At 45.4% G+C, this 11,938-nt stretch overlaps 1 protein-coding gene across 2 annotated transcripts in view; it reads right to left on the reverse strand.

Moving 5' to 3' along the window:
- LOC148521936 (sulfotransferase 6B1-like) overlaps positions 1-11,187 on the reverse strand; it is a 45,123-nt gene extending 33,936 nt beyond the window's left edge. Inside the window, exons 1-2 of one of the 2 annotated variants that reach the window (XM_088474393.1) lie at positions 10,958-11,187; positions 9,934-10,266 (exon numbers count right to left, since the gene is read on the reverse strand). In XM_088474393.1, the coding sequence (XP_088330519.1) occupies positions 9,934-10,111 (178 nt within the window). In that variant the 5' untranslated portion in view covers positions 10,112-10,266; positions 10,958-11,187. The remainder of the gene's footprint in view (positions 1-9,933; positions 10,267-10,957) is intronic. The other variant, XM_088474395.1, reaches the window with a different exon arrangement.
- Between the last annotated feature and the right edge of the window lie 751 nt (positions 11,188-11,938).

Raw genomic sequence — 11,938 nt, forward strand, 5'->3', positions numbered from 1 at the left:
CCAGCCCTTAGTCAGAATGAGCTTCTGCATAGAAGCTCATTCTGTCTACAGGAGGAGCCAAGATGGCCTGCGCTGCTGCTGCCACCTCCATCTTAGACGCCCAGGCCCTGCCAGCCATTGTGAAGGCAGGCCGCAGGTAATACAGCATCATTATATTTAGCTGTGCTGCGCCACAGCGCCAGCATAATTTTAAAAATAAGGAGGCAGCCTGAGTGCTTTCTCACTCCCGACTCTGGGTATATTAGGTGGGGGTGTGTTAAAAAAAATTAATGTGTAGCTGGCTAGCTGGGAGAAAGGTGGGGGCTGGGGGCAAAGAGTGGTTTTGTCAGTGCTGCGTCTGACAGTGACTATAAGAGGAGAGGGGGTGGTGTAATCTGTATGTGTGTGTATATATATATAATAGTCACTGGTCCGGCACTCACAACAACGTGTCCCATCTGCAGTCGGTGCCCTCACAAAAAATATACATACAGTACTCATCCAAGGTGCGGCACTCAGGACTTGAATAACGATTCAAACACTGGACTTTGATGCCAACAATGTTTCAGTTATTAAAACTGTCCTCAGGTTACAAAAACCTGAAAAGTGAAAGTTTAAGGAACGGATGTCAGCCCATAGGTCGGCTATCCGTAATGTACTTGCAACAGGTTCAAGTGAACAACCAGTGGCTCGCCACTTTTCTGAGTTTAATCACCCTCTCTCTAGTTTGCGATACAGAATGATTGACTCGGTTCCCCCTCAGCCCCGTGGAGGAGACCGAGCCAGGAAATTGTTACAGTGCGAGGCACGCTGGATTGCCCGGCTCAATGTGCTTTACCCTAGAGGGTTAAACGAAAGCATTTCCTATACTTGCTTTACTTGACATAACCTTGCTCGCTCCTTTAGATTTTTCATCAGGCAACTTATTATGTGATTACCTGTAACCTTATCTACTTTTGATATGTACTTTGGATATGTGCTTAATTCTTTTTTGATGTTTATTAGCACTGATGTTGCTTGTTTATTGTAGTCATGGTGATGGTGACACAATCCCAGGGCGTCGGAGCACGCAACTAGCGTGATGACGTCATCTGTTGCGGACACCGTGCAGGTGTGCAGTCCCAGTTCCCGGAGTTCCGGTTTCACGTGGTGTAGCTATATAAAGGTATGTGTATTTATGTTTCTGTACATGTGTATATATATACAGTCAGGTGCATAAATATTGGGACATTGACAGAATTTTCATATTTTGGCCTCTGTTCACCACCACAATGGCTTTGAAATTAAACAAATAAGATGTGCTTTAACTGCAGGCTTTCAGATTTAATTTGAGGGTAATTATATCCAAATCAGGTGAACGGTGTAGGACTTACAACGGTTTCTATATGTGCCTCCCACTTTTTAAGGGGCCAAAAGTAATGGGACTATCAACTCAAAAGCTATTTCATGGACAGGTGTGGGCTATTCCCTCGTTATTTCATTATCAATTAAGCAGGTAAAAGGTCTGGAGTTGATTCTAGGTGTGACATTTGCATTTGGAATCAGTTGCTGTCGACTCTCAATATGGGATCCAAAGAGCTGTCACTATCAGTGAAGCAAGTCATCATTAGGCTGAAAATCAAAACAAACCCATCAGAGAGTTAGCAAAAACATTAGGGGCCTCATTCAGAGGCGGTCGGAGGATGCAAGCGGTTGCTCAGAAACTGGGCGGCCACTTGCAACCTGACCGCCCGCCTCTGTTGCGGTTGTTAGGCTGTGGGTTAACACCCACAGCTCTAACGACCACTCGGGTGATGGTCGCGATGGTCAGAGACCATCGCGACCATCGGGGCTTACGACGAGACCCTAGGGTAGGCCCGCCTTGCAAACGGGGCGAGCTGTCAATCAACATCGACAGCTCGCCCCCTTTGGAAAGAGACCCGCTACGACCAGCGCTGTCGGTCGAAGTGGGTCTCAAGCATGCGCACGAGGGAGCCAGCTCCCTCGTGCGCATGCGCACTAGACAAACATCGAGGCGGCCGTGCGGTCGTAGACCGTACGGCCGCCTCTGAATACAGCCCTAGGTGTGGCCAAATCAACTGTTTGGAACATTCTTAAAAAGAAAGAACGCACCGGAGAGCTCAGCAACACCAAAAGACCCGAAAGACCACGGAAAACAACTGTGGTGGACGACAGAAGACAGTTGGCCAAATCAAGAACACTCTCCAGGAGGTAGGTGTATATGTGTCAAAGTCAACAATCAAGAGAAGACTTCACAAGAGTGAATATAGAGGGTTCACCACAAGATGTAAACCATTGGTGAGCCTCAAAAACAGGAAGACCAGATTAGAGTTTGCCAAACAACATCTAAAAAAGCCATTACAGTTCTGAAACAACATCCTATGGACAGATGAGACAAAGATCAACTTGTACCAGAGTGATGGGAAGAGAAGAGTATGGAGAAGGAAAGGAACTGCTCATGATTCATAACATACCACTTCATCAGTGAAGCATGGTAGTGGTAGTGTCATGGCGTGGGCATGTATAGCTGCCAATGGAACTGGTTCCCTATTTATTGATGATGTGACTGCTGACAAAAGCAGCAGAATGAATTCTGAAGTGTTTCGGGCAATATTATATGCTCATATTCAGTCAAATGCTACAGAACTCATTGGACAGCGCTTCACAATGCAGATGGACAATGACCCGAAGCATACTGCAAAAGCAACCAAAGAGTTTTTTAAGGCTAAAAAGTGGAATGTTATGCAATGGCCAAGTCAATCCCCTGACCTGAATCCGATTGAGCATGCATTTCACTTGATGAAGACAAAACTGAAGGGAAAATGCCCCAAGAACAAGCAGGAACTGAAGACATTTGCAGTAGAGGCCTGGCAGAGCATCACCAGGGATGAAACCCAGCGTCTGGTGATGTCTATGCGTTCCAGACTTCAGGCTGTAATTGCCTGGAAAGGATTTGCAACAAAGTATTAAAAAGTGAAAGTTAGATTTAGGATTGTTTAGTTTGTCCCATTACTTTTGGCCCCTTAAACAGTGGGAGGCACATATAGAAACCGTTGTAATTCCTACACCATTCACCTGATTTGGATGTAATTACCCTCAAATTAAATCTGAAAGTCTGCAGTTAAAGCACATCTTGTTTGTTTCATTTCAAAGCCATTGTGGTGGTGAATAGAGGCCAAAATATGAAAATTCTGTCAATGTCCCAATATTTATGCAATTGACTGTGTATATATATATATATATATATATATATATATACACACACATACAAGTCCAGTTTCGGCCCGGCACTCCCCTCCAATGTCAGAGGACAGCTTGCTCCTGGTGCCCTCCACTGGGGTACGAATCCCCCACAATGTAGAAATGAAGAACTGGCGGCACTCAGAAGACTTTTTGTAGAAATAGTAAAAAACTTAGTGCTTTTAATCTACGTTTCGGGACTTTAAAATCCCTACTTCAGGATACACAACATATGTTGTGTATCCTGAAGAAGGGATTTTAAAGTCCCAAAACGTAGATTAAAAGCACTACGTTTTTTACTATTTCTACAAAAGTTTTCTGAGTGCCGCCAGTTCTTCATTTATATATATATATATATATATATATATATAAATATATATATATTGAAAACAAAAAGTGAATACTAGCACACAAATTTCGAATTCCTTGTGTACATAGAGTCATAAAATATAATGGTGATGATACGTCGTGAAGAACACTTCCTGGAAATAACGGGTAGCTGCAGTTTCTCAATAATCCGTGTGGCAATCGGAGAACAAAGTGCTGAAAAATAATGAGATGCGCGCCTAATAGTGTAGTATTTTAAGATAAAATAAATTTTGCTCAAAATAGGTAATGTGCGTACCAAAAATGAAACAGTTAAAAGCTTATCTGAATTCTTATTCTTATTCTCTCATACAGAGATCCTTGCAGACAAAATGTGTCCAGTGCTGGGAGACCTTGCTAAAAACTGGTCAAACTGGAGTTATTATCCCACATCCCAAATTCCCTTCTGGACACATTTTGTCTGCAAGGATCTCTGTATGAGAGAATAAGAATTCAGAATTCTTTGTTCCTGATCCTGCCTAGCAAGTTACTACAGAAAGAGTACACCTTGGAAAACCTTGGAAGTGTTGTCGTTTTGGGTTAATCTGACCATTGAAAGTATCACCTGGACATCAGATAAGCTTTTGTTTCATTTTTGGTACGCACATTACCTATTTTGAGCACAAGTTTATTTTATCTTAAAATACTACACTATTAGGCGCACATCTCCTTATTTTTCAGCATATATATTTATATTGTATATATATATTTATATGTGTGTGTGTATATATATATATACACACATATAATTATATATAAATATATATATATATATTTAATGTCTTGGTGTCTCAAATGCTGAGATGCCAAAAATATCCCGTACACACAATATGTCCATGAACAACGCTGTTCACAGACATATTGCGTCAGCTGTGCAGCACAGCCATCGCTGTGTGTACGGGCATACAGCCCATCGCCCTTACACTTGCTGCAGTGGCTGGCAGGGAGGGGGTCGCTATGTGTCGCCTGGCTAGCGGGGCCTCAGATGATGGTTGTTCAGTGTGTATGAACAACCATAATCTGCATATATATCTGCAGATCAGTCGACCTGCAGATATATCCATCAGCTGTGTACCCACTTTAAGATTGGTGATGGATTATCTTCTAGGGGCACCATCCAAAATCTTGCCTAGGGCACCAAATTGGCTACGGCCGGCCCTGGCGATAGTAACATAGGGGTCTATTTACCAGTGGCATAACTAGGGTATTTGGAGCCCTGGGCAAATTTTAAAATGGCGCCCCCCCCAATATGCGTGAAAAATGGGCGTGGTCACAAGGGGCGGGGTCACTTGACAATGGGGCGTGTCAACAGGACACATAACCCCTTTCTCGTCACTGTTAGCATTCCTTTCCATATGCACCTTAACCCCTGTAGTGCTCCTTATACAGTCCGCCCTATGCAGTGCCCCCAGTAGTGGTCCCTCTTATGCAGGCCCCCAGTAGTGCTCCTTGTACAGTACCCCCAGTAGTGGTGCCCCTTGTGCAGCTCCCCATTAGTTCCCCTTATACAGTACCCCCAGTAGTGGTCCCCCTTATGCAGCTCCCCATTAGTTCCCCTTATACAGTGCCCCCAGTAGTGGTCCCCCTTATGCAGGCCCCCAGTTGTGCCCCTTATACAGTGCCCCCAGTAGTAATCCCCCTTATGCAGCCCCCCAGTAGCGGTCCCCACTATCCAGTGCCCCTTGTAGTGGTCCTATTTAGTGCCCCCAGTGCAGTGTCCCTTGTGCCTCCAGTAGTAAGCCCCTTATATAGTGCCCCCAGTAGTAGACCCCCCCTTATGCAGTGCCCATTATATAGTGCCCCCAGTAGTAGACCCCCCCTTATGCAGTGCCCATTATAGTATCTCCAGTAGCAGTCCCCCCAGTAGTAGGCTCCCCCTATGCAATGCACTTTATATAGTGCCCCCAGTAGTAGTCCCCCCAGTAGTGGTCCCTGATGGAGTGCCCCAATAGTAGTCCCCCCAATTAGTGCCCCAGTAGTGGTCCCCCCAATTACTGCTCCCAGTAGTAGTCCCCCCAATTAGTGCCCCCAGTAGAGGTCCCCCCAATTACTGCCCCCAGTAGAGGTCCCCCCAATTACTGCCCCCAGTAGTAGTCCCCCCAATTACTGCCCCCAGTAGTAGTCCCCCCAATTACTGCCCCCAGTAGAGGTTTCTCCTCTGTGCTGGACTTTTCGCTCCACATTGGAGAATTTTCAGGGATAAAGTATCGGGCGCGCGCCCACTTTATCCGCGTATTCAATATAAAACCTCCGAAAACGGGACCTGGCAAAGTGGGATTTGCGTAAAAAAACGAATATTTCATGGGAAAAATTGTAGGACCCCCCTAAAGTTGTAAAAACATGGGGGATCACTATGGGTCCCCCCGTTTTAGCCTGCAAATGAAAGTCGGGGATTTAAATAGCTGCGACAGGTGCTTTTTTCCCGACATTGAAGAAGTGATGCAGAAGAGCACTTAGGTTGTTTTTTTCGTTTTTTTAAGTGGCCCCATCAAATTTGGGGTATATGAAAATGGGTACTAGCAAATTTTGATGTCCCTAAAGTAAGTTTTTAAAAATTCTGCAATTGTGCACCTGCCGCTATAAATCTATTCTAGAATACATCTGCCGCATACTTGCAGAATAGCCCTGAACCTATTTCCCTAGTTTTAAACAATTTTTTCCCATTTTTTTTTTTCACCCCAATTTTTAAATTCATTTTTTGGGGTGTCCCTATTTTTTTTTAAAACTTTTTTTGACACAGTTATTTTTAAAATGTCATTCCCAGGGGTGCAGGCTATTTTTTTTAAGCCTGCACCCCTAAACCCCAATTCTGCACTTTTTTTCGACACCTATTCAATGGTGAAAAGTTATCCCCGTTTTTTATCAAAGACTTTTCGAACCTGCGAAAAGTCTTTGAAATTGAATACGGTGTAAAACTAAAACCTGCGATAATGACGTCATAGCTGCGAAATTAACGCAAAAACTGAGTTTTCGCTCCATATTGAATTCCCCTATTTGTCTCCTAACACTGCTTAGTAAATAGACCCCATAGAAACATGGAGTTTGTCAGCAAATGAGAACCATTTGGCCCATCTAGTCTGTCCTTTAAGGGTGTGGTTATTAAGGTTAGGGATAGAGTTGGATTAGAGTTTTGGTTAGGGTATTAATGTTAGAAAATTAGGGTCAGGATTTGGATTAAGGGTTGGGGTGTTATGGTAGTAGGATTAATTTTGAGGGTTTTGGGTATTAGTGTTAGAGTTTAAGATTAAGGGTGAGGGTTAGGGTATTAGCACCAGTGGTGGCTCCAGAGGTGGGGCTGCAGCGCAGTCCAAATTTCAAATAGTGGAGCCTCACCAACTGCCCTTCCAAATGCTGCCAAACATCGCCGGCCAGGACTCACTGGCAGTTGGTGTGGCTCCCCTATTTGATTTTAGGACTGGGCTGCAGCTCCACATCTGGAGCCGCTACTGATTACCACTCTTTCCATACCTTCAGTCAGTGATCTACACTGCCAGCTCCAGGCTGATGCACGGCTGTACTGATGTACAGATCCTGCTGCAGGTGCAGCTTCATCAGTGCTCTCCTACATCTAGAGCTGGTGCATTATACTGCATAATCAATGTGTATCATCACTTCCATTGGATTCACACTGTATTTGGCAGTGATACCTGGATAACAGGGGGATCGGTCCCCCTTCATCATCGTACGGGACAAATCAGATTTCCCATGCACCTTCCCCATGAGACCACGCCCCTTTTTCGGGCACACATCTTATGTCCCTATTTGGAAAATAGGGGGGAGGGGTGGTGGTGCCAATGCTCTTTCTGGGCCCAGGGCCCTGAACACAGCCACTGATTCCCAAGCTTGGTACCTAGGGGTCAGACTGTAGTCCCCATTGATAATAATGGGGACTTCGATCTGCAGCACCAATGAGTCTTCTGCAGAAGTTTTCTGAGAAATCTCCAGCATTAGGCTGCTAGCAGAGAGCAACAATTCATAAAATGATGCAGAAACTACAGTTTCTAAATAAGTTTATGAATAAATGCTTGATAAATAGTCCCCTATATCCCCATCTACCCCATATATCTGTAGATATGTATTTAAAATTTTATACATATATAGACTATGGGCCAAATGTAATAGGGTGCGAGTTTTATTTAAAAATCCAACATGCACCTTCTCGCATTTTTTGAAGGTGCGAGTTGGTGCCGCAACTCGCAAATGTAATAGCCTGTGAACCTTTGAGCTGGAGGCTTCTACACTGTGCGAAAGTGTGCGAGTATTTCCTATGTAACCTCACACCTTTTAATGCGACTAGTACACATACCCTTCCTCCTGTCAGTACTGGATCAGGACTTTGCGGTTTGTTATTTTTAACCCCCTGGATGCCTACATGGAAGAAAGAGGATGTGATCCACGCCAGAGCCGTAACTAGACTTTTTGGTGCCCTGTGCCAGAAAGAGCATTGGCGCCCTCCTCATTTTTCAAAGGGACATAATGCACCCAAAAAAGAGCCATGGCTTCATGGGGAAGGGCCAGGGAGAGATAGGGGAGGCCAGGAGATGCTGGGGATGAAATAAGAGGAAGCTACAAGCAAGAATGATAATAAACAGAAATTTGACAGGCCCAAACAGCACCCCCTGACCTGTGGTGCCCTGTGCGATGGCACCGGCCGCACTACCCTAGCTACGGCCCTGATCCACGCATAGGTAGAGGTAAGTATGGATTTTGTTTTTCAGGTATCCGTGGATTTCTACATGGAGAAGTGGACATGAATGGCTACAGGGATACTAGGTGAGTATGGGGTCTATTTCACATTGATGCGATATATAGTGAAGTTTACAGTAGTATCCCTTCATGTACACATACCTGTCCGACGTCTTTGGCCATTGTCCGGCCCCTCCGTGATCCCTGTAGTGCAGTGAGAAGACAGACCTGCTCCTCACTGCACATGCCCCGGCATCTGAGAGCAGCAGGTTACGTCAGACCTGCTGCTATGGACGCTAGGAAAAGGGGCGGAGCCAGCGCTGGGTGCCAGGCAGAAAGCAGGGAAGTATGCAGCTTCCCTGCTCTGTCCGGCTTGCGGTAACAGATAACGCCTACCTCAGATGGCGGATATGTACCGCAGGAGGGGACGAAAAGCTGAGCTTCCCGTTCCTTCATGAATCGCACTCACCATACAATAGTATGGTGATGCGATGCAGGCATGGAGCAGGGGTACCGCTGGAGAAGTAATACACTTCTCCACGGTAAACTAGCTCCATGAATAGCACGAAGCAGAGAAGAGCCCTGATTTCAGCTAAACAGGGCTCTTCTTTGCTTCATGAATAGACCCCAAAGTGTGATAGTGAGTGTGAGTGTGTATGTGAGTGTGCATGTATGTTTAAATAAAATTGTACTGTCACGGTGTGTGTGTCTTGTCGTTTTTTAAATATTTATTTTGCAGTAGAACTACAGGTACCAGCAGGCCCGTAATGCCCCGCATTCTGGTACTTGTGGTTCTCCAAGTACCAGCATGTGGGAGAGGCTTGCTGGGACCTATAGTTCTATTGCAAAAGACAATATTTTCACTTCTATTTTTTACCCCACATTTACACTATCAACCCAGCACCCACCCAAACGGCCTGATTCACTACCGATGGCAACTGCGATTAAGCACGCAATCAGCCGATTGTTGCATTCTGTGTATGCAATGCAGTCCGCGAACTGGCCACTACCGATTGGGACTGTGATCGCAGTGACTACGCAGACCCATCGCAGAGTGATCGACAGGAAGTGCCATTTGTGGGTGGTGACAGGGGGGTTGTTGGCGAAACTCAGGAGTGCCAGTGCATTAGAATGCCATTGCAGGGGCATGCATAAATTAGCCACTGCGATGCCTTAAGCAGCCTGAGGACTCATAGCGTTCATTGAAGTTAGCAATTCCTGAGTAAGATCAGAGCTTGTGCAAGTGTGCGTGATGCTGCGATGGTACCGATGGTTTCGCAGTCTTGCTAAACATTGCGGATGTGTGTAAAATAAAGGAGGCGTCCTTATGTAGTGCTGCGATGGCATAGCGAACGCAATGGATTAGCATACTATTGCAGTGAAACTGCGTGCATAATCGCTATTGCAATCGCAGCTGCGATCCTTGCTGATTCATGCCCTCTATTACATTTGGCCCTATTTATATAGAAAACAAGAGAGAAACGAACACTTTTTTTTTTAGAACTTGTCACTTGATACACGTAATGACTTAAGGGCATAATTAGACATTTGTGGGGGTCCATAGGAAAGTTTTGACAGACAAGGCAAGACATATGGATCCCAGAGCAGTTGCACTCCCTGCATTTATGGTAGTTAGACACTGCAGATGTTTCCCCCACTTACCACATTTGGGATAAGTGACAATCAGCACATCATCTTCTCTGGCTTCCAAACACTCTAGAGCTTGAAATGTGGCCTCACTGCAGAGAATGCTCGGGTACAGAAGCCCCTTATAAGTAAATTGCAGTTCCTCTGGAGTCTTCTTGCTGGCCTCTTCAACCATTTTTTTTATTTCATCCATGATTTCCTCCTTCTTTGTTTTACCCTGTTCCTCAGAGTCAGATATCTTCGTGCAGTGGAAGAGAGTGAACTACAGTACAACTACAGTTCACACAAGCACTTCCTCTTTTATAAAGCACTGGGAGGGGAGTGTTGTTCATTCCTTGCACACATCCACTGGCAGAGAACATTGCTTTTTATTACATGCTTATTACATCAGTATACAAGCAGAGTAATACACAGCGTACATTTGATGGAACAGAGGGACATACAGTAATTATTATTATGTTCAGTATTGTTGAATACTTGAATACTGATTTTGTTTTGATGAATAAATAACCGCAGTTACTACTTCTGTGTAATTTGCTAGATTAAGTCCCCATAAATGTAGTTCATCCCATCCTATTTTCATTCTTTAAGTCAGTTTCAATAAGAATTACTTTTTATATAATCAAGTCTATCATATAGAAGCTTAGTTGTTTTCTAGATATATAGGACTTTTGTTTGGCAGCATAAAATTTTTTTGTACGGAATAGTGTGGGTAGAAATTTGCAAAACTAGGAAAACTGCCTTCAGACACGTGGGCTAATTCCGGGTTACATGGGAGTCACTCTGCGGTCAGATCTTGTGATTTTTTTTGCTCTACAGATGATTTAGGATCGTTTGCAACCCAGTCACATCTCCACTTGCGGCTGAATGAGTGTAATGGGCATTTGCATGTTGAATAAGTTTACTTCAAGGGAGTGTAGACCCAACTGTGGACTATGCAGTGTTGTCAGTACTAGTACAGATGTGTTCACAACTCCACATACACTTTTCCTCACAATGCAACAAATGTAGTAGGATATGTTGAACAAAGTTTGCTCACCTAACATCTTCCATGTGTCCCTTCTCTTATCTGTTTCCTTTGTGTTTCACTCTCCTCATGTGTCCATATCTTCACTCTAGGCAGGGCCGGCCGGCCCGTTAGGCCAGGTACGCAGTCGCGTACGGCGCTAAGTTATAAGGGAGGCAGAGTCCCGCCACTGTCCCCCAAAGATGCCGGAAATTAATTACCATGAGTCACACTGACTCCTTTTATGCCGCTGCGCAGCTAGCCACAGCCGCTGCCTGAACGGCTGTGACTGGCTGCGCAGCGGCATAAGAGGAGTCAGTGTGACTCATTGTAATTCACACTGGCCCACAAGTTCATTAATGACAGGCCAGGGATGGCCGGAGGCAGAGGAGTGGCCACTCTTCTCCTCCCCTCAGCTCCTCCCCTCCAGAGTGACTCAGCTTACAGGAGTCTTTGCCCGGCTGGAGGGGTAGGAGGGGCCTCGCTCTCCCCTCTCCTTAGCTCCTCCCCTCCATCCCCAGCTTCCTCTTCTCTCTTGCTACTGCATGGACGCATCTGACGTCACGATCTCCGTCCCCGGCGTTTAGTGAGTACTCCAGGGTTAGGAAGGGGAAGAGCTATCCACGCGCTGCAGTTCTGGCCCCAGGTAAGTCAATTTAATTTAATTGCTTTCTATTTGTCATGCAATGGCTGTCACCTAATGCTGTCACCCTCTCCCTGTCACCTAATGCTGTCATCCTCTCCCTGTCACCTAATGCTATCACCCTCTCCCTGTCGTCACTCTCTCCCTGTCACCTAATGCTGTCACCCTCTCCCTGTCGTCACCCTCTCCCTGTCACCTAATGCTGTCACCCTCTCCCTGTCACCTAATGCTGTCACCTAATGCTGTCACCCTCTCCCTGTCACCTAATGCTGTCACCCTCTCCCTGTTACCTAATGCTGTCACCCTCTCCCTGTCACCTAATGCTATCACCCTCTCCCTGTCGTCACCCTCTCCCTGTCACCTAATGCTGT

Source organism: Taudactylus pleione, unplaced genomic scaffold (genome assembly GCF_031769625.1).
Source record: "Taudactylus pleione unplaced genomic scaffold, aTauple2 ptg000154l, whole genome shotgun sequence".
Lineage (NCBI taxonomy): Eukaryota > Metazoa > Chordata > Amphibia > Anura > Myobatrachidae > Taudactylus > Taudactylus pleione.